The sequence below is a fragment of the Patiria miniata genome, unplaced genomic scaffold (genome assembly GCF_015706575.1).
Source record: "Patiria miniata isolate m_02_andy unplaced genomic scaffold, ASM1570657v1 HiC_scaffold_1, whole genome shotgun sequence".
Classification (NCBI taxonomy): Eukaryota; Metazoa; Echinodermata; class Asteroidea; order Valvatida; family Asterinidae; genus Patiria; species Patiria miniata.
In genome coordinates, this window is record NW_024037047.1 from 17,931,630 (window position 1) to 17,955,620 (window position 23,991).

The following is a 23,991-nucleotide window of genomic DNA, read 5'->3' on the forward strand; positions in this document are numbered from 1 at the left end:
CCAGGTAACAAGGTCCCAAACCCATATTAAACCTGACGTTTAAAAAGTGCTACATCGCACTATTACTTTCTTACTCACAAAAATACGTGTATGCCGTTATTTGGCCACATCGTTATGTATATAAAGCCTAACACGCTTTCTACATGGAAACATGCACAGCGCGTCGGGGAAGAAACATACAGAGGAGAAAACGCGAAATTACTGGTCGCGGTGTGTTGACGCGAATGGGTATGGGCATGATCGCTGATAATGCGACCAGGTAACAAGGCCCCAAACCCATATTAAACCTGACGTTTAAAAAGTGCTACATCGCACTATTACTTTTTACTCACAAAAATACGTGTATGCCGTTATTTGGCCACATCGTTATGTATAGCCGAACACGCTTTCTACATGGAAACATGCACAGCGCGTCGGGGAAGAAACATACAGAGGAGAAAACGCGAAATTACTGGTCGCGGTGTGTTGACGCGAATGGGGAAGGAAGGTAGTCCATATCAGACAACACGTCGCGACCAGTCATTGCGCTCCTTTTCCTAAAAAAAAATAATTACCATGGCTTTATTACACCTCACACACATTATTAATAATAATATCATTGTAAGCATCGTGATTGAGTTTACTTAAAAGGGCGTTCTTTTATGCCGATTATTATTATTTGTTTCCTAGTACAGAGCACAAAATGTGCTATGTATCCCTGCACGCGCGACGTAAGTATTATGTATCGCTAAACAGCCGAGACAGTACATGTATATACCTAGATTGGCTACTTTGGTCTCCTAACTAGGCAACGTACAGCGACCGCCGCTCAGATTGCTGCTGGTCCCACACTTACGTAAGCCCTAACAACAAATTGTTATACCCGGCCTGGGGGCATATCCACGGACTTATGAAAATATAAGTAAATCTGTATAACCTGTAATAAAAAAAAATAATATTGGATTATATGTATGTAGGCCTATACACGGACACCTATACACGGAGTATACACACACCCAAGTGTGTATGCCTGCAACTGGGGACGCCCTATTTTCCCTCTTTTGTTTGTACTAACTTCTTTAGAGAGACCCACCATATGTTTTGTACATATCGCCAAATGGGGACCTTCATGAATTGGGGACCCTGTTGTCCTCTTTTATTCAACGTCCCCTAGTGAATGCAGAAACAAACTCGTTACAAAACCATGCATATCGCAAAATGAATATTTTTGAACTGTACAAATACCCTATAGGAATCTTTATGTTTAAATTCGAAGGTAAACTACTACCTACAAATATCAGGTCCATGTTGGTGAGGAGTCTAGATGTCCATTTACATAACACAAAATCAGCCAAAAAAAAAATTCACATTGGCAAAGCTAGGACCGCATCATTCATGAAAACAGTTAGACACCAAGGCCCCCTTCTCTGGAATCAGATTACCCCTATACCCTTCTTTCGGACTGTGCATAAATTCAAAAGATATCTAAAGCTATTTACTTAATTCCAGTATTATATAAGACGTGCACCCATAATTCACATTTGTATAAGTCACATTCCTTCATAATCAAATGTTATATTGTAAATCAGTACATGTATATTTCAATTTCCTTCAGTTTTTCTACTATTATGTCAAGTAATTAATTAATTAATTTATTTATTGACCACTGATTTAGATCATAACTTAAATTGTTGTTTATTTCATAAGTTATTCACAAACGGGACCAGGCTCCGTATAAGCTTAGGCTTTTTTTCCTGGTTCCCCCATCTGTCACCATTTATGTTTTAATTGATCAAAGTGTTGTTCAAGTATTAGAATTCTATTAAGTTTAGTTATTGTTGTAGTAAATAAACTGTTGCATTAGCATTATATTAATTTGTGACAAAAATGAAAATAAACCAATACGCATTTTAATGGCTTCATCAACTTAGTGCAACTTTAGATAGCGGGGTTTGCATAGAGCTGGAGCAATACAGGAATATGAATAACGTTTTCTTTACTTTTCTCAAATTTTGAATAAATATGTTCTTTGCTGCATGATTATATAGACGATTTATAATTTACTCGGTTGCCAGACATAAACAACTTATAAATAGTACACATATTTCACAACACCGATGACAAAACACTTTCTTTCAAACCATTTTCCCCCACCTGTTATAAACCTACATAATGTTTTCCAGTAAGGAATGTACGAATGACACTGGTGAATCCATGCAAGGTATATTAATCATCGGCAATGCAAGCATTATCCCACTCACGCTGACAAAATTGATTGCCCAAAAAAGTAGCTCCGCCCCCTCCCCACTCCGCTCGCCCCTTCACACGCTATATCCGCCAACGTATTGAAAGGACCCGCAACATTGCTTCGTTTGAACTCCTCATGGCGTTCATTTGAAAATTAGAAATGAAAACTAGTCCACATCAAATTTTAAATTACTACGGAAATTTAAAATATATCATTAATCCAGGAAACAACCAAGGATGCACTTCACTTTGTTTTGCACTTTCTTCAATGGTAAAAAGAAAGGGAAACACATAATTGCAGTTGCAAATTTCCAACATGAAGAGCCAAAAACAATTACGTTCTGGTACAAGTGTTTCAACTTGAGCTTTAGAAGGAAAAAAAACGTTTTGGCATCGGGAATTAACTTCGATTGTTTCTATCAAACAGGTTCTCGACGAAACATATTGGACCACCATCGTTATTTTAGAAAAAGGTTTCCTCATATTCAAAATGCAAAATTGGACAATAAAAATAGTGTTTCAGTCTTGACAAAAGTTAGACACATTATTTTGGTAGCTGAATGCCTGTGTGTGATCTGTGATTCTCACTCAGCTCAATATCTTCAAATGGCATTCCGTATATTGATGTAAAACTGGATTCATTCAGAAAAAAACACGATACTAATAATAATGAAAATTTATAAAGCGCTTATATCCACCTATCGGGAATTTACTTCGATTTGTTCTATCTAACAGGTTCTCGACGAAACAAATTGGACCACTGGGTATGGGCATGATCGCTGATAATGTGACCAGGTAACAAGGCCCCAAACCCATATTAAACCTGACGTTTAAGAAGTGCTACATCGCACTATTACTTTCTAATAGTCACACAAATACGTGTATGCTGTTATTTGGCCACATTGTAATGTATAGCCGAACACGCTTTCTTCATAAAAAACATGCGCAACGCGAAATTACTGGTCGCGGTGTGTTGACGCGAATGGGGAAGGAAGGTAGTCCATATCAGACAACACGTCGCGACCAGTCATTGCGCTCCTTTTCCTAAAAAAAAATATAAAAAAAATATTACCATGGCTTTATTATACCTCACACACATTATTTGTTTCCTAGTGCAGGCCTACACTCTAAAAAAGAAGTGTAAATTTATGTTGTGTAAAACTGTTGTGTAAAAAAATTGCGTCATTTCTGCCCAATATTGAGTAAAATGAAAATTTCGCTTGTACCTCCTACTTGTGTCAAATGTGCTACACATGTAAAGGGTAAAATAGTACCCAACATTGACTACAAGCCCCTGCAGCACAGGCAAAGAGTTCAAATCATGGTTTTATTACCCAAGCGATGGGTTAAAGAAACTGGATTTACCCCACCGCTGTGTAACAATTATTTCATTGTACACGTTGAAGAGTAGAATTTACCATGACATTAGTAAAATGTTACCACTGTGTGGGGTAAACTGACGCACGTGACAACGTTTACCCAATATTGTGCACGCGTCATCACTCATATACAAAATGGCCGCCGCTTGTGAGACCTTCAACAATTTGGGGATTTTGATGACGTGATTTCTTTGTTCCAGGTAAGTCAGTGAAATGAATTTCAGTGTTGTTTCCTCCAAATGGGATGCTGATGTATGAGGATTAATATCGGGGAGATTAGAGAAGTAACATGCTTATTTTTTGGACATTTATGTGCAACTTGGACGTCACGGCTCTGCCAACCACGATTCCATGCACATGATGCATGCGTTTCATGTACCGTATAGTGAGTGTTCTCAGATCTAGAAACACGGAGTAAAGTGACCGACATTTGGGAAATTGTTTTTGAATGAGTTGATTGAGGGAAATTCTAACACCCCTGCCCATCATTTAGCCCACGTTCCTCGTAATAGTCCTTATGCATCAGCACCATTTTGAGGGAAATATTATCTTATTAATTTTACTGACTTTCCAACCCAGGACTCAGTTATTGAAATCCCTCGCGATTGCTGTCTCTAGCATGCAATTCACATTGCAGAGTTCAAAGTTGAATAAAACCGCAAGGATCAATAACAAAGGTACACAACAACTAATTCAAAAACAACCCAAGTGATGGGTAAATTTAGAACCCAATAGTGCAGGGTAAAAATTTGAACCCAATATCTGGGTAAGAAACTGACACAACACTTGGGTAAAAGGAGAGTTGGGTAAAGATTACCCAATAATTGAGTAAAAAGGGAACATGGTCGTCACATGGGTAAACTTTTTTACTCAACTTTGTTGTGCAAACACGTAACACAATTATGGGTAAAAGTTACACTGAAATGGGTACTTTTCTGCACTTTAGCTGTTGTGTAAAAAAAAGTACACAAGTTGACGACCATGTTCCCTTTTTACTCTCGAAAAGGTAGTAATTTTACCCAATATTGAGCAACTATTTTTTAGAGTGTACATATATGCTTCGTATCCCTGCACGCGCGACGTAAGTATTATGTATCGCTAAACAGCCGAGGCAGTACATGTATATACCTAGATTGGCTACTTTGGTCTCCTAACTAAGCAACCTACAGCGACCGCCGCTCAGATCCCACACTCACGTAAGCCCTAACAACAAACTGTTATACCCGGCCTGGGGGCATATCCACGGAATTATGAAAATATAGGTAAACGTGTATAACCTGTAATAATAAAAAAATTGGAATATATGTATGTAGGCCGATACACGGACACCTATACACGGAGTATACACATGCCTGCAATAGGGGACCCCCTATTGTCCCTCGTTTGTTTGTACTAAACTTTTAGGAAGACCTACCATATGTGTTGTACATATCGCCGGATGGGGACCTTCAGGAATTGGGGACCCTATTGTCCTCTTTTGTTCAACGTCCCCTTTTGAATGCAGAAACAAACTCATTCAAAACAATGCATATACGCATTTTACTGGCTTCATCAAAGTGCAGCTTTAGATAACGGGGTTTGCATAGAGCTGGAGCAATACACGAATATGAATAATGTTTACTTTTCTCAAATGTTGATCAAATATGTTCCTTACTGCATGATTAAACAGACGGTGTATAATCTTACTCTATTGCCTGGACATAAATAGCTAATAGATGTTACACATATTTCACAACCACGATGACAAAACACATTCTTTCAAACCATTTTCCAAGCTGTTGTAAACCTACATACTGTTTACCAGTAAAGGTATATTAATCATCTGCAATGCAAGCATTATCCCACTCACGCTGACAAAATTGATTGCCCAGAAAAGTAACTTTGCCCCTCCCCACTCCGCTCGCCCCTTCACGCGCTACATCCGCCAACGTATTGAAAGAACCCGCAACATTACTTCGTTTGAACTCCTCATGGCGTTCATTTGACAATTTATTAGAAATGAAAAATAGTCCACACCAAATTTTTATAATTACTACGGAAATTTAAAATGTATATTTAATCCAGGATAGAACCAAGGATGCACTTAACGGATTTTTTTTGCACTTTCCTCAATGGTAAAAAGGAAAGGGAAACACATGATTACAGTGGCACTTTTCCAAAATGAAGAGCCAAAAAAACAAAAAAAACAATTACATTCTGGTACAAGTGTTTCAACTTGAGCTTTAGAAGATGTTTTGTTTGGCAGGGGGAATTAACTTCAAATGATTCTATCGAACAGGTTCTCGACGAAACATTGTGGACCGAAATTGCTTATATGAGGTGGAGTTTCTGAGTTTTCTCTATTAGAGGCTTGGCTTTGGGTGTCGTTGCTGCTGTTCCGTCGCTACACCAGTTCCTACCAATTTCCACGAAGACTCTGTTATCGCCATCATGAACCGATTCATAGCTTTGCTGCTGATCTGCGCTTTTGCAGTTGCCATTGCAGGTGAGTTACCTCGTACCTCTTCCGAGCCTTTCGTGTGATCAGCAAAACGAGTTTTTAAGTAGCACGACTCATGGTTTTGCTGCTGCTCTGCGCCCGTGTAGTTGCTATCGAAGGTGATTTACTTCTTTTAAGCGCTTCTGCTGGCATTTGTTTCGTTGTTATACTGTCGGTATATCTCCTGTAAAATAGTTCCCCCTAAAATATATTTGATGAAAGAGGTTTTTTTTTTTATTACAATCCAATATATTTTGTTTGGGACATATGATTTCAGACTAAACACTCCCAACATGTCGCATCTATGGTGGCTTTAAAGGGACATTGCACATATATATTGACGCCAATATTGACGCCAATATTCACGACATGGCACCCATGTCGCAAATATTTGCGCCAATATTTACGCCAATATTCACGACATGGACCCAAGTCGCAAATATTGACACCAATATTGACGCCAATATTCACGACATGGCCTCTATGTCGCAAATATTGACGCCAATATTCACGCCAATATTCACGACACGGCCTCCATGTCGCAAATATTGACGCCAATATTGACGCCAATATTCACGACATGGACCCAAGTCGCAAATATTGACGCCAATATTGACGCAAATATTCACGACAGGCCTAAGTCGCAAACCCACTCATGCGTGAATATTGAAAGGATTGAAGCTTTTTCAAACAAATATGTACTATTTTTTGTTCAAATTTGCTGTTCTCATCAAATCAAATTTACAACAATTTTTGCAGAATTCTGCCAGAAATCTGCCCAAGAAATCCATTCTGTCAATTAAACTTTCTGTCAAACTCTGGTTTTTTTTACAAAAATTATGTCAAAGTTAGCTGAAAATCGGCTAAAACGGTCACCTTGCGTCCAATGTACATGTACATTCATGGCTCGCGCTGCGCCTCACGACGAACGTTCAGCCAGAGATAGGTGTGTCTGGGTGCCAGACTGTGTGGGTAACGGACACCCCAAGTTGCTGTGAAAAAAAAATCACTCATGGGTGCGTTTACAACTTGGGCCTGTCGTGAATTTTGGCGTCAATATTGGCGTCAATATTTGCGACATGGAGGCTATGTCGTGAATATTGGCGTCAATATTGGCGTCAATATTTGCGACATGGAGACCATGTCGTGAAAATTGGCGTCAATATTGGCGTCAATATTTGCGACTTGGAGACCATGTCGTGAATATTGGCGTCAATATTGGCGTCAATATTTGCAACATGGAGGCTATATCGGGGGGTTGGGGAGGGGCAACAGGCCATGCCCCCTCCCCTCCCCTCCCCCCCCCCCAAAAAAAAACCCCACATTTTTTTATTTGAAGCAACTTCGCAGTTAAGGCAGGCACTGTGTACACCATCATTCTGTTCCCTAAAAAAATGGTTAAAGTGGTCAGAAATTGCCTCAGGTCGCACCAAGCGTCACGGAGCATCTACAATCCAACAATTTTCGGCTCCTTCAGCGGGCCCCGAATCCCAAACCGTAGTTTTTACCTAATATTTGGGGGACCAAATTTTGTTTGCCCCCCCCCCAAAAAAAATGTGTTCTGGATCTGCCCTTGAATTTACAGCATGTCTATACAAATATAGGAAATGTTATCATGTAACTCTTCTGATCAAGAGAAAAAAAAAGTTTCCTATCATTTCACAATATCACAATTAAATTCCATTGTATGTTCTTTGTTTATTGTTCTGCCTCTGATTTGTTTCTCGCCACTGATTCAACAAGGCGGACCATCCTTTTAAGGTGTCTGCATGTCATCAAAAGTACTTCTAACATTTACATACTTTAAACATCCACGGATTCTGTTTCAGATTTAACTATTTAAAACAATGAACATATTGCATCTGTTTTTCCGGTTAAAAAGTCTTAACTTTAAGACTTTTCGTTAAAAATTCGGCGTCGCTAAAGATCACTACTGCATTGTTCCGTGTTTTGAAACTATTGAAAGTGTTTTTCAAATTATTCGCTGTTAGCTGTTTACCCTAAATGGTTCTCTGCTGTCCAAGCATTGTATTGAAACATCGTCGGTTTCACTTTCACTCAGCTTTTATGTTAACCCTCAATCATTGTGTTGAGATGGAGTTTAAGTTTAAACATGGAGTGTCCTATCTGTTGACACCACGTGATCGTGTTTTCTTTTCATTGTTTCTCAGAACCCGCTGATTTCAACAAGGACGACAAAATTGATGATTTGGACATCGAAGACGATGGACAATTGTAAGCCACATTGTGTATTGTATCAAATCCCTTTTAAATTAATCTGAAATGTTGCAATGTAAATGATTATCAGTAGGTGTTTCATTTCCTCCCCCCCCCCCAACAAAACCCTCATTTAAATGCAGGCCATGTTGCGTGATTTGATCCAGTAGATTTTTTTTTGAGACAACTCTCATGAAGGCTAATTCAAAAACACGCATACAACATATGCGGCCCGCTCCATTTAATGATAACAACATAAGGAAAAAGTACATATTATTGACTAGGAGCTTTGAAATTTCACGTAATTTGCTAGTCCAGGGTCTAGACGTTGTTATTGTTTAATACGCGATAACCCGATGCCGGGATCACCGGCCGACGCGAGAGGGCGCTATTAAGCCCAAGCAATATCATCCACGAACCCGTCAGAAGAACAATTCCTATTGGTTGTGTAAGGCGCACGCACCTGTTTGGCCTTATATATGCAGCGCGCGCGCAATTCAAACATTCATAGTAGTTCCGAAGCAAACTCTCAAATTTATTCCAGTGGTTTAAAAGATGCAGCAAGACTTGTGTGCAATTTCACTGGTCAGCTCTTCTGTGGTGTGTAGTGAGATTTTAGGAAATGTTGTTTACGTTGTTCTGTCGGGTCGTTGGTGATATTGGTTGGTCGTGATAGCGCCCTCTCGCGGCAGCGGGTTATCGCGTATCAAACATTAACAACGACTAGCCCCTAGACTAGTAATAAGCGTACTCTCTTCACAAGTTATTTCTTTTTTAATTAAATGTCACAAAAATCAGCTGTTCACCAATGATCATTTACCATTCAAATATAACAAAAAGGGAGTTTTCCTGCCTTAATGAATAAATGAAAACTTGCATATGAAAACCAGACAAAAATCACCATCGTTATTTCAGAAAAAGGTTTCCTCATATTCAAAATGCAAAATTGGAAAATAAAAATAGTGTTTCAGTCTTGACAAAAGTTAGACGCATTTCTTTGGTAGCTGAATGCCTGTGTGTGATCTGTGGTTTTCACGCAGCTCAGTATCTTCAAATGACATTCCGTATATTGATGTAAAACTGGATTCATTCAGAAAAAAAATATGATAATAATAATAATGAAAATGTATAAAGCGCACCTATTAAGCCTATTAAAGTTATTGTCCATCATTTGTAATTTGTGCATTTTGTTCGTTTGAAGCAACAATAGTTCTCAAAATCTAAAGAAGGGTACTAAACAACTAACCTGATAAAGTTTCAGCTCAGCTTCAGCTGTATATTCTGAGAAAAACAGCATTCTAGGATCTCAATTTCAAATCAAAACTTGCTGAATCATGTTTTGAATTGCGCCTAAATTCAGCGTCCGAGACACGTTCTCACGGAGCTGAATGCAGCTACGCGATGTCGCGCACTGATCTGACGAATTATAGCAACCGGGAGTGCGTGTGCGTCGTGCCAATGCTTCAGCGCGCTTCGCCGAATAACAAAACGAACTACTAATTTAAATTTTCCTATGGTGCGTCTTAAGAAGCACCGTTGGAAAGGCCTTCTTTCGTTGATTACTTCAAAATGACAGCTTGCCAGAGAGAATAATTTCACAGGGAGTTTAGTCCCCTTACTATCTTTCAACCAAGTATGTTTTTCAACAATAATTACGCCAGCTACTTTTTGGATAGCTGCAAATGATGACCTATAGCTTTAAATCTATTAAGGCGTTCAAGGCGCTATAAATGCATTTAATCCAATTTACTCAGAAAATAAACATTATACCAATAGAGAGAGAGAAAAAGGTACAAATTACAAATAAACAACAGATATGCAGAAATGCAGCTGGTGTCTAGGTGCATTCCTCCCATGTGAAGAACATGAATGTCGGCCTACATCGCCAGGCATCTCCAATTCAGATGAATTCATAAATTTTTTGGCAAATGCACACCGACGCCCACGCCGCTCATGTGATCAGATTGCACCTAGCTCAGGATAACAATAAACGGACTGAATTAAGCAAAAGCCAGAGTCATTAGATGTGTTTTGAGCGATGCTTTGAAGGAGAGAATGGAATCAGATGTCGTAATGTGTATTGGTAGCTGGTTCCACAGGCGAGGTTAATCCGGGTCACTGTCGTTTTGACTGGACCTCGCTTTAATAAAAAAAAAAAATGGATGAGAGAAGCAACCAATTTGAAATCTGACGGTGACACCAGTCATGCAATTATGTTTAATTGATTATCTTTGCTTTTGTACAGGGAGACGCGCAAACCGCATTACTGTGGCCATAGACTTCTTCGGAAGTATGCAAAGATTTGCCACCATGTAACCTTACACCGGCGCCCGCACCATCTCGCTGCTAATGAGGCCCCATCAGGTATTCTAATCATAATCTCCAAATCAAGAACAGACAAAACAAATAGAAACTCTATTAAATAAGTCCTTCATCCTTTTCAGTAAGGTCAAGTCGTTATTATATCCCTCATATGTAATATAATCAATACAAAAAAATAACACAACAATTTCTGACATCACCTGGTCACAAGTCTGCAGAGGTTCCAAAACTTTCATAATTATGCAAAGGTGACCAAAATAAAAATCTGCACAGCTGGTGAACAAAAAATTAATTGTACTAACTCCGTTTGCCTTTCTGCTTCTTCGTGTGCATTTTCTGGGCCATACCAATAATTATTGAACCTGTGATATGAGGTTTACACTTTAGGTTCGCTACCAATAATTATGCTCAGCATTCTTTTATCAAAATTCAGTGTGTAAGTTTAGCTGTGAACTTTGCCTTTGATATAGGACACTTGATGGACATTTCATGGAGATTTTGCTGAGCAAACTCGTTAACAATTGAAGTTGAAATGTTAACGTTCACATAAAAATAAGAAAACAATATTTATAAAGCGCACGTATCCACCAGGACTTGTGCTCAAGGCGCTACATCATTACCCCTGCTCGTTGGGCCCATGAAACATTCCAAAGACCATCATAGCTCCCTGGGGAGTATGCTCGATGCAGCCTGTTAGGCGCAAGGAAGATTAATCAACCACAATAACCATCTCTGCCCTCACAGGTACCCATTTACTCCTGGGTGGAGAGAAGCAATGAGTGACAAAGTACCTTGCCCAAGGGCATACGCACCATGACCCAGGCAGGACTCGAACCAACAACCTGCAGAATTACCCGCATACCACATATTCAATGCCCTTAACCACGAGGCCACAGTTATTTGTGTAATCTTTTTTTTTTTGGCCCCACCAGCATTTGTGGAATCAGACGAGGCTAACAGCTTCTTGGACAATCGTGGCATTTCAAAGCGAGGCCTTCACGAGGAATGCTGCCACGAGGGATGCAGCAATAGAGAAGTACGCAAACACTGCTAAAGAAAACACCAGAAGTGGATCCGGACCAAACTGACTTCGTGATACCCGAAAAGTGTACTGGTTATGTTTGCATTCGCTCGCATTAAAATTAAATTGGTGGTGGCTTGTTTTTTTATTACAATTTTAATAACTATGAACTGACTTTTTCTTGAGGATTGGCGTATTCTACATTGCCGTTTATTTTGGCTCACGTTTTAATATCCAAATGGTGTTTTTTTGTTCTTTTTGGTCTGGTTGGGGTTATTACAAAATATTACATACGTACTCACACGACAAATTGCCGCCTAAGAAAACAAGCATTGTAAGAAACAAACAATCTATGCTTTACACATTAATTAACAAAAAAATATTAAAGACAATGCAAGTCTTTGGCAAGACTCTCTCTCATGGGTTCAAGCAAATCCAAGCATCATCACTTGATACAGTTTTAACATAAACAAAACTAGAGAGGAACGGGAGTTAAGTTTAGATGTCAATATACGGAGAGCATCATTATGTGGTGACAATTTTGAAAGCATATTCGTATATACCAAGTATGATGGATATCAACATTGTAGTCAGACTCTTATTCTTCATAACACAAATTGAATTATAATTGTTCTTGTTTTTTTTCCTTTAATTGGCTTGGCAATAACCTCAGTTCACTCTATTGGGTTTTACTGAAACAGTTCTTGTTCACAACAACTTATTCAGATCAAACTGATCGAGATTATTTTTTCCCTATCTGGTTTTCTTGATTTATCTCACCAGTAACGTGCTTTAATTCTACAAGTAGATGACATTAAAAGTTACATGCAAAGCAGTTAGATTGAGTGAGTGTTTTCTGAATGTCTTGTAGTTGTAAATGTTTATAACTCCGTTAAAGACGAGCGGCTTTTGTCCCGTCTAAGGAGCACAACACAACCAAAAAAAATAAAACAGGAACTATGAAGCAGCAAAAACAAAGCCAACAGCAAGTCAATCAAAAACCATTAAATAAATACAATTATTACATGCATGCTATTTATTGGAAACACTTAAACCAATTTAAAGTTTAAAGCAAGAATACCAGGTTAGCAAGCAATCTAAAACTTTTTGCGAAACACCAAAGTAATAATATCTTTAAAGCAAAGAGAAAATAAAGAAAAACACTCAGCAAATTTCTACGGAGGAAACTTAAGCAAACAGGACACGGATCATTTAGAAAAGAAGCAAATTCAATTATATTTGGCCGACCATATCTACCATAAAGGACCAGTAGGAATAAGACAACACCCAGTCAGTGCGCACAACGATTACAATGCAGCCATCGGGCAAATAACGTGCTTACGGTACTGGATCAACCAAGTCACCAACATCCAGCATCATCCAGGGAAGGTAAGGGAGTCATGTTGAGTACCAGGATTTTTTTTTTCTAGCCCGAGTCTTTGGAGGATTTTTTTTTTTTTAAGGGAAATAAAGTCCGAATTTCATAACGTTCAAAATGACTTTTTTTCCTAATCTTATATTTTCTTCTCATGTTTTTATAAAAGTTAAGTCCAAAACGCCATAGCGTACACCCATATGTGGGTGTCGTTTGGGGGGGGGGGAAATCGCGTCCCGCCCCAACCCGAACTTTTTGCTTTGCGGGGGCTTTACGGGGGCTTTACGGGTGTCCGGCGTAAACAAACCTGTGTACCTTTCAGCACGGATGAGAACGAAGCGTGCACATCGGATCGACGTTCCATTCTGATGCATCTGTACCGCCTAGGGTGTATTTATGCACGGACTCTATGGGCAAATGACTCTTCTATGGGCAAATGACTCTTAAGGTGTCTCCGCCAAAGTGACGAAGAGGTGTGATTTAATATTTCGCAATTCAATATCGTCTGACTCGTTTGACATGGTCACCCCTTAAAAATTATTCGAACCCCCCCCCCCCCCGCCACTCTGACACCCGAACAAATTATACTGGTAATAATGTACGCCTGCGCACAAAGTAGGGCAGACCAGCTAGGCTACAGGGGTTCATAACGCCATCAACACATAGTAAAAGGCACATGTAGGAATTATTTTCTAGCTTTGTTGAAAGTGTTGTATTTTCAAGTATCAAATAATATTTTGGTGATATGTAATGACTCTACTTCATTTTTGCAGTGTTGGGCCTTCCATAGTTTTGCAGGCCGTGGTTGGCAAAAATGCAGTTTGCCAACCAAGCGCAGAAAGGTCTATTCTGCAATATTATAATATTCGTCGAATTTGAACAGCGCCCCCATTGAAAGTTTGCCGCGAGCCCCCCCCCCCCCCATCTCCAAACCTATTGGTTTTACGGAGGCCAAGTGTCCGGACAAAAAAATAACCTTTTTACATTAATTTCAGAATTGATTGCTGATACCCCCCCCCCCCGCCAAAAAACCTGGATCTGCCCCTGTACTATCAACAGCGATGGTCGTCATTGTTCAATTTCAAGACGATACTTTGTCCAGCGGCGTTTTGTAGTCGGCAATATATCGGCAATCAACAACAACGGAGTCTCAATTATCGCAATTTGGTCTCAAAGGTCAGGCCCAAATTGCTGATCGTCGTCTGGTGCTTAACAAAAAAGTTATCCGGAAGACATCGCAATCAATGAGAAACAAGCAACGTTATCACTGCCAAAAACAAATCAGTACCACACTGATCTCGGAATTATTGATCAACAGGACAAACTTAGGCTATATATACCCGAAAAATGACGGAAATATCTTCGAGCATTCCACAACCTCTTTAAATCTTCAATACAATGTATATATGTCCACGCAGTGATCAAAAAATACATTTTACAAAAGCAACACAAATTTGACCTTAAAATTACCTCTGTCATTTCTGTTTTAGCCTCTGAAGAAGAACTTGCTAAGTTCGCAACGTCAGGCCACATTAATTTTAAGATTTATATATTTCAGGTCCATCCAGTCAGTAAGCAGTTTGCAGCAGTTTTACTTTTTTTCATGTTTCAACTTCTCTGTTGCAGTATCCCTTCGTGGTGATCCTCCTTGCTGACATGTAAGTTTCATTGTGTTTTGTTTTGTTCCTTCTTTTGATCGTTTTATACCATGTACTAATCAAACTGTTCTCTCCACACTACAGGTACCTACAATTTTGTTTTGCTCTGTCTCTTCAAAAGGCATGAGCAACTCCATTTGACTTGTATTTTTTGTCTTCGTGTTCCTCCACTGATTTATTGTATTAACCGTTTATTCTTTCCCTTTCTACAGATATGAGTGACACCATTTGCACTTTCCAACAGCTCAGAAAGGCAAAGGAAAAGGCCTTACGCTTTTCCTACCATCAGGATAACTACAGGTTTTACTCCCTCTCTCGATTTATCCCCAAAGGTTTGCAACTGTCTCACACTCCCTGCTTAGGAAACCTCCCACCACACCTTCAAATGAGATGGAATCAAGTTATACATGGTGCCTCTATTAAACTCATCAATATTCTCTCTCAGCAGTGTCAATTTACACGTGAGGACCTCCATCAGAATATTTCCCACCTTGACTCCCAACTCAAATCCAGTTGTTCTGACTCCACGTACAGGAATTTCCATGATGAGATTGAAAGGGGTTTGTCTAACCTTGACTCTGTCCTACTCAACAGGAGAAACAAGAAGATTGGTGGCTTGCTTGCCAAGCAACAGCAACGCAGACACAGACGTTTCAGACGTCCTAGGTCCCCATCTACCACGCCACCGCCAGAACCCCCTGTCAACACTGTAGTTAATCTTTCTTCCTCATTAATATCTGACGCAGAGCACAAACTTCTCTCCAAGGGTCTCAATTTTTGTCCCGCTCCCCGTTCTGTGAACCAGGTTCAGCTCAGCCAAGATCTCACGGAATACTACCGTAGAATCCGTCTGCGTGAGTTTTTCCTGGACAGTGAACCGTGCGAGCCAGAGCCTTTTCGAGTCAAGAGTTCATGGGTATCCCCCAAGAATCGTGTGCCAGCCATAGAGACATACGTTCAAGTTATCAATTCCCAAGTCACTAACCCGGACAACTTCCCCCACAGGACTCATGATAATCTCCCCAGAGAGGAGCGCCTGGCTCTCAACTCCTTGCGCTCTCGCACCGACATCATCATCAAGCCAGCAGATAAAGGTTCAGCTGTGGTCATCATGGATCGTCAGAGGTACATTGATGAGGCCCATCGCCAGTTGGATAATCGCAATAACTATACCCGCCTTGACTCTGACCCCACAGGCACTTTCTGTCGAGATATACAACAGGTACTTGACGATATGCGATCACGTGACCAGTTGTCCAAGAAAGCTCACAAATTTCTTTCTCCCTGTGATTGTAGGACTGCCAGATTTTACCTTCTACCCAAGATTCACAAGGCTGGCAACCCCGGTAGACCCATCATCTCCGGTAATGGCTCACCCACGGAACGCATCTCCCTGTTCATTGACAGTTTTCTCAAACCCCCCTTGTCCCACAGATTTCGTCATGCATTCACGACACCCCAGACTTCCTCCGCAAGCTTGAAGGAATCAAGGACCAGATTCCCAGCACAGCCATCATTGGGACTTTAGACGTCTCATCTCTGTACACCAACATCCCACATGAGGAGGGTGTTCGTGCTTGCTCCTTGGCTCTGGCCAAGGCAGGACACACGACTCCTCCCATCAGTGATGTTGGCACCCTCATGAGACTTATACTAACGAAGAACAATTTTTCCTTCCTTGGTGAACACTATCTACAGGTACACGGCACTGCAATGGGCACTCGCATGGCCCCGTCGATGGCTTGCCTCTTCATGGGCGACCTCGAAGAACGCATTCTTGCCTCGGCCCCATGTCGCCCTTGGATCTGGTGGAGATATATTGATGATGTTTTTTTCATCTGGACCAGTGATGAGGACAGTCTCTTGACCTTCACTAACCACATCAATTCCTTCCACAGAACCATCAAATTCACATCGGAATTCTCGGCTCACCAAACCCACTTTCTGGATGTCACCGTCCGCAAGCAAGGCAACTCACTATCCACTGACCTGTATTCCAAACCCATAGACACCCACCAGTACCTCCACTCCTCCAGCTGTCACCCCAGGCACTGCAAAACTGGCATAGCGTTTAGCCAGGCACTCAGACTCAGAAGAATTTGTTCTAATGATTCCGATTTCTCCCGCCATACATAGATACTGAGGAACAACTTGGTGGCCAGGGGTCACAGCTCTCGCCAAGTTCATCGTGCCATTGCCAGAGCTAAAGCTATCCCCACAAATCTAGCTCTCACGGGAAAGGCCCCTGATGCCATGGCCAAACCCATGATTCTCTTGGTTACCACGTTTCACCCCAATCTCCCTCCCCTTCGCAAAATCACTAATGACAATCATCATATCCTCCATACTTCAGATCGCCTTGCTCGCGCCATCCCCAACGGCCCCACATTGACTTACAGGCGTCCTTGAAATCTACGGGACTTGATTGTTCGAGCTGAAGTCCCATCCTTAGTTGCATCCCCTCCCACCCTGCATGGTACTTTCAAGTGCAGTTCCAGATGTGTTGTCTGCCAGATTCATATCCAGGAGTCTGATTCCTTTTCTGACCACTCTTCTATCACTACCCACAGAACCATTGGTAACATCACTTGTAACACCTCTAATGTCATATATCTCATTTCTTGCAGGGTCTGTGGAGTGCAGTATGTAGGTGAGACTAAGAATACGCTCAAGAAGCGTTTCTATGCCCACCGGTCATCGGTCAACACCAAGAAACTAGACACCCCTGTTGGTCATTACTTCAACCTGCCTAACCACTCCATTTCTGATATGATTTTGCAGGGCATTGAATCTTATGGCCATCGCAAGGACTCAGTTCGCCTCAGCGGAGAGAAAGTGTGGATGAATCGTCTTCGAACTATTCAACCACATGGTCTCAACATCCAACTTGGAAATGATTAATCCTTTTCTTCCTCCATTGTCTTCTGCACTGATTTCTGGATTTCTGCGATAAATTATCGCGGTAACGCGGTATCGCTGAAGGCAATTCAAGCTTCCGTACTTACAGATAATCCATACTTACAGATAATCCACCTGGGGTATGGGGTGCTATGGTCCTGCGGTTACGGTGTTCGACTCGTGTGCCGTGGTACATGGGTTCGAATCCTGACGGGGAACATAGTGCTTGTGCTCTTGAGCAAGGCACTTAACCATTATTGCTTCGTCCTTCGGATGGGACGTAAAGCCGTAGGTCCCGTGTGTTGTGTAATGCACGTTAAAGAACCCAGTAACACTTATCGCTAAGAGAAGGGGTTTGCCCCGGTGTTTCTGGCAGTGGCTGCAATATGCGCCAAAGCGTCTTGTAAACCATTACAAGGTGCTACATAATGGGTCTCATATCTCTCATTAACTTTATTTACCTTTCTTTAATAATAGACATAATCTCCAGCGCCTTGAGTACCTAATTGATGGTAGATACGTGCGCTATATAAGACTCCATTATTATTATGGTCTTCCTTGTTTGTGTTTACCCATCTTTCATCCCTTTCCACCTCCATACTGTCCCCCCCCCTGCATCATCCCCCTTCACTCTAACACTCTTTTGTCCGTTCCCACTCCTGTGACCTTTGATCCGTCCCCTTTCTGGTCCCTCCCCTGTTTATACTAGCGCCTTGTGGTTTGCCATCTCCCTTTGTTTCTTTGTTCTCTCATCCACCCTCCCCTGCATCTTTCCACACCTCTCCCACCTAATCCTCCTTTTGTGTTTCTTCTTTCAGCCCTGCATGTTTGTGTGCACCCCTATGTTAATGTATGTACCTCTATCATTTCTGTTTTAGCCTCTGAAGAAGAACTTGCTAAGTTCGCAACGTCAGGCCACATTAATTTTTAGATTTAAAAAAACGGTAAAAACAAAAAGTAAAAGCCATGTCGCCGCACCACTTTTTGGGCAGGCTCCATACCAGAAACCGGAGACTTTTTTTGGCGTAATAAGGCAATAACACTGTGAGAGAGTAGTTTAGGGCCTGTTTGCCGATAATGACCTTTGCTTTCGGCTCGGGCGCCTGGCTGCAGATAATGGCCCAAGCGAAGGGTTAAAATTTCCCCACTGCACGATTATTCCAATTCATATACATGTACCCATTTTGTTTTTCAAAAGCGTAGAAATATTTACAATACGTTCCAAACACTAGAAACATTGACAACATTCCGACAATGTTTTCTTCACAAATGTTAGGTTAGATTGCTATCCATGTTCTGGGGCCATTTCTGTGAACGGAGCGTGTGATTCCTTACCCCTCTAACATGACACCCTCAGAGAAAAATAGGACAGAATTTACCAAATATTTTGACGCTTTCCTGTTCCGCTTAGCTATAATGAGTTTAAAGCATCTTTGTTAAACGTAAAGTGGTATTGTAAAAAAAATCGTTAATCTAGAACCATCGGCTGTACGTAGGTAAATCTTCGCGTCGCTATACATGTCAGTTTTCAAGCAAGTACGCGATGTGAAAATAAACATGAACAAACAAGTCGACATAGGAACGAGAATTCCTGATATGAAAGGCGGTACGTAAAATTCACTTTAAACCCATCTCCAAGATATTTTTCAACAATTTTGTCTTGAGGAATATTAATGATTGCAAAACTCAAAATACATAAACAGTTCAAGTGTAAACATCGGATCGACGCTCAGATCTGTTGCATCTGTGCCGCTTAATTAGGGTTTTGTTTATGCACGGAGTCGATGGGCAAAAGGCTCTAGATGCGTATCATTTTCTAGCCGTTCATTGTAATTAAGGTCTGTAATTATCTGCGCCCAAATTCTGTGTTTATTTCCGAAAGCCGTCTTTGCTCGCGCGTGCACAAGTAATACGCATATTTCGTCATTCGGGTTAATAAGAACAATCAATATTAGTGGGGCTGTCGAGTGATACGATTGTGCACTTTGTGACTAAAGCATGAAACTTCGCATGTTGGTTCTTCATGCCATGACATTTCATATTTGATCTCTAGTGACCTTTGAGGGGTCAATGACCTTCACATACACTATTTATAACAATTGTTTTACTGCATCCTCATCAAGTATGTGTGGCGGTATTTGCTTCCAAAAACGAAGACTTGAAAACTTGAAAAATTATGAAAAAGAATTCTAGGGTGGGCTTCTTGCACCTCGGGGTCTGATCATGGCCATCAGACTGTCGTTGCTTCAATACAGTTGCATCACGAATAATCATTTCAACATATATTACCAGACCCAAGAAAATAAGATGTACAAACCACTTTGTGATATAATGGGGCTATTAAGGTCAAATATGTAAAACAATAATTATTGTACACTTTGTGACTAAAGCATGAAACTTTGCATGTTGGTTCTTTATGCCATGAAGAAAATTTTCAGATGTGGAGACATTTCGGCCTCGTGGTATGTGGGACCAGTACAGTACAGTGTGGAACCAGTACAGTACAGTGCGCCGTCCACGGGACACACAAAGTGGGTCAAACGAGGAAAAATGCCCCCTTTTGTCGGCGCACGGAGCTTTTAGCACAAGGCTCCACTGTTTAGTAAACGCTCCAAGCCATTCGACGGTATTTCGTCAAATGAAACGGTAAACGGGTAGTTTATCGCATCAGCTGTTCTTTTTGTCAGACAATGTGCACCATTAAGTGACATGAGAGTCCCGGGGAGGGGAGGGGGGACACAGGGTAATTTTCCCCTTCCCCAGACAAAAAAATGAAATAAATACATACAAATGAAGAGCAACAAGAGGGTCAAATTTATGATTGCAATGTAAATTAAATGTATATTCCATAAACTTGACAAACCACTTAATTTGGCACTGTACATTGAATGTACATGTAACACCAGAACATTCCTAAATTAAATGTTTATTCATAAATACCTAAGACAGTTTACGCATTCCTATTGGTCGACAGCCCGTCACGTGGCCGGTCTTAATTGGAAGAATAAAGACATGGCTAGCTGCAGCTGCAGCTCCCAGCTGCTGGTCTTAAACCACAGACATATAAATGCATAGACCGCCAGTCGTGCGCGTAAAACCGTGATTTGAAAAAGTAAGGGCAAAACGCTTGTTGACAGCTCGCATTTCTGCGCGACGCGCGTTCAATGCAGATACGCGATTAGTACAGTACATACATTTACATACAGGATGTAAATTTTTAGCTTTAATAGGGCTGTTTTACTCACAATCTGGGTGAAAAAGGTTGTGCAGGTTATTGTGTTTTAATCTACCTCAATCATATTAAGTACACAAGGGGTTTATTTTTACAATCAAAAAATAACTTCATAGAATTTTCTAAATGGAATAGTTTGGGTGTGTGTACAATCACTATACGGAGAGGTGAATTTGCCCATAGTTTGGATTTTAGTCGGGCGCTGCGAAATCACGGAATGCGCGAGTAGTTTCGAAAAGGATCTGGCGGACTATGTGTTTATATGTCTGTGTCTTAAACACTTTTTCAGTGTCATATGAAATTTGGACTCCCATGAAATCCGGTGTTTTTGCATGCGCAATGTACTACCAGTGAATCAGTATTTCATGGTCCGAAATTCACACTACACCAGCCCAGCTGCGTTTTGCGCAACATCGCGCAGTACCCGCGACGCGCACGCCAATGTCCTTATAAGGTAACGAGTTGTGGAGGGGCATTTCATATTATAGTCAGAGGGATGTTTCGTAAAACAGGAATGATCCCCCCCCCCCCCGAGGTTGTCATTTTTTTTTCTTATTTAATTTTTGTTTTTTAGTTCCACGATTTGACCTTGGTGATATGTATGTGGCCTATTTTCGAGTAGTATAATAGGGGTGTATGTGGCACCACCAACGTCAAAGTAGTCTGTCCCCACCCAAAAAAAACCACAATTTTTTTTTCTGTGGCCCAACATTTTGGGCAATATTTAAAAAAAAAAAAGTTAACCTCTAAAAAAAAAATTGTCAGCCCACCCCCCCCCCCAAAAAAAACCTAATCCTGGGTGCGCCACTGAACCCCACTCTGTAGCGCTGGCTCTTTGGAACAATACGCACTACGTGCAACGCTGAACACGCACACCAACATGCCTTTGCACACAAATACCGCGTCTTAGAACAAGAATGACCCTAACTGTTCAATATTTCCCATTCCCTATGGGCGGATAGTACTTTTTTTAGACCCGGCTTGAATGGGAGTAATAACGAATGACACGTGATGTGAGTTCCACCAATCAAATGACAAGGATAAGTATGTCGGTTTTATAAAATAAAATATGAGATCAAGCAACCATTAAAAAGCAGGAGCAAATACATGTTGCATTCATATAGGTATTTTTATTTCACAAATACGAACATGAAAGCGAAGTGAAAAAGCATTTGAATTATAAATGTACAATATCGGTATATCCCTCAATGAGATCAAGATGGCTGCCTCTTAGACCCGTGAACGTGGCGTTGTATACAACGCCACGCGCTTCCGTCGGGTAAATACAAGCGACAGCATTCTATCTTTTGGTCCGCTACATATAACCATGTATAATTTTGCCAATATGTGAATCACTTACTTGTTGGGCCTCCTGTGAATTTCCGCGAGTGTTGGATCTGGCATTGCCAAGAAATAAGATGTAAAGTACGGTGACAAAGTAACGAATGTTTTCCAAATGATCAGAAAATCAAAGACAGGAATGACACTCTGGTACCCCGAGTTCCGCAAGCGCAAAACGGAAGAAGTATCACCAGTGGGTACCCCCAACTAACCGTCTTACATGGCAGGATGACTGTAATACCATGTAAAATTCTGCTAAATCCACTTCGAAAGTCTGCCAAATCACCCACTTTATATTGCTGTTCCATTGTGCAAGGGTTTGTTTTAAAGATCTTTCAAAAAATGAAGGTTTTTCAAACCAAATGTGCCATATTTCTTTCCAATCTTTTTCATTTTCCTTCATCTTCATAATTCTGCCGAAAAAATATTCTGCTGATTTTCTGTTTTGTAACCGCGGATCACAATAGAATGTTTTTACTATAGACTGAAGCGTGGCTATGTATATAGCCACGTTCACGGGTCTAGCTGCCTCTTAGCTTCTTTTTACGACAACTCAGAGGTATAAACACAGAACTATAAATAATTTGGAATTATTCTCGTTTTTGAAGATCATGCATTCTTCTTATCCACAAAAACTGACCCTCCACTCTATTTGACCCCGGAAAGGTTTTAATTAGGATATTCTGTACATCCACAGAAATCCGGCAATCACAATGCTAAATTCGTCACCGACACCGTTACATTTTGTAACATTATTCATCAAGGCCTACCATTGCACGAAGTTTCAAAGCTTCAAGAGATTTACTTTAATAAAAGAGGTTAGCATTGTAGTCAGGATAGATAAAAAAGATCGAAACATAAATGTATCACAGTGTCGATGATTGTGTCCATTTCTCTAAGTACAACATTCTATTACATGTTTAAAATGGCTGCCATTTTAAAATCCCCCGGGGGTGGGAACAAGGTTTTTTTTTTTACTTTTTGAGGTGTCCGTAGGTGATCCTGAGTATTTCAGAGAATGTTCCCGAAATGTATATGGGCTCCCGCAAGCCCACTTTTGGTATAACGCCCCTTTTTACCAAAAGTGGGACACGCCCAAAAGGGGAAACATTTGTGTATGATTTGTCATGTAAACATTCTGCCCGCCATGTACTGTACTGAATGGAAACAAACAACAAAAACGCCAAGATTGCCCGTTACAGCTCGATCTTCTGTTAACGGCAGTTTCCCCCTACTTAACTAAAACGTGGCCCACCCCCAAAAGAGGCAACATTTGGATTTTTTTTTTCTCGTGATGTAGCACTAAGGTGAGCTGTCCAAAGGTCAAAAAAAAAAAAAAAATTATCTGAATCTTTTTTTTTTGTGGGCGAGCCCCCACGTTTTAAAGTCATACCCCGCCCACAACGGGTCAGAAAAATGGCATCAGTGGTTTTGAACTTCTTGACGTATCCATTAATGATCCTGAGAGTTTCAAATAATTTACCGCAAAATGCATATGGGCTTTTACCACAAGCCCACTGACTATCTCGGCAATTCTTCGCGCGTAATAGACCATGGCTTTTCGCCATGGTCTATTACATAGATTAACCACGGCAAGCAGTGATTGAGAAGTGATCGTCACGCCGAAGAAATGCGCCTTTAAATTTCTAACCCTATTCACCCGACGAATGACTGCGTCCAGTTAAAACGCTCGTATCGTACGCGCGTCCGATCTAGTTATTTCAAGTTATATATTTATGTGCAAATGCATGCTGGTGTGCGCGTTCAGCGTTGCGCAAAGCGCGTATTGTTCCAAAGAGCCAGCGCTACAGAGTTGGCTTCAAACATTTTCGTGAAGGGGTGG

General features: G+C 40.8%; 1 protein-coding gene and 1 long non-coding RNA gene across 2 annotated transcripts; both read left to right on the forward strand.

The window, feature by feature from the left end:
• Positions 1-3,478: 3,478 nt before the first annotated feature.
• On the forward strand, positions 3,479-4,296 carry LOC119724154. The gene is made up of 2 exons (XR_005270622.1): positions 3,479-3,805; positions 4,185-4,296. It is a non-coding gene; the product is annotated as an uncharacterized LOC119724154 (long non-coding RNA).
• Positions 4,297-5,910: 1,614 nt separating this feature from the next.
• On the forward strand, positions 5,911-12,333 carry LOC119724160. Its single transcript, XM_038195094.1, has 4 exons — positions 5,911-6,090; positions 8,256-8,319; positions 10,547-10,665; positions 11,556-12,333. The coding sequence occupies exons 1-4, from the start codon at positions 6,036-6,038 to the stop codon at positions 11,675-11,677; spliced, it is 360 nt and encodes a 119-aa protein (XP_038051022.1). The 5' UTR covers positions 5,911-6,035; the 3' UTR covers positions 11,678-12,333.
• The last annotated feature ends 11,658 nt before the right edge of the window (positions 12,334-23,991 follow it).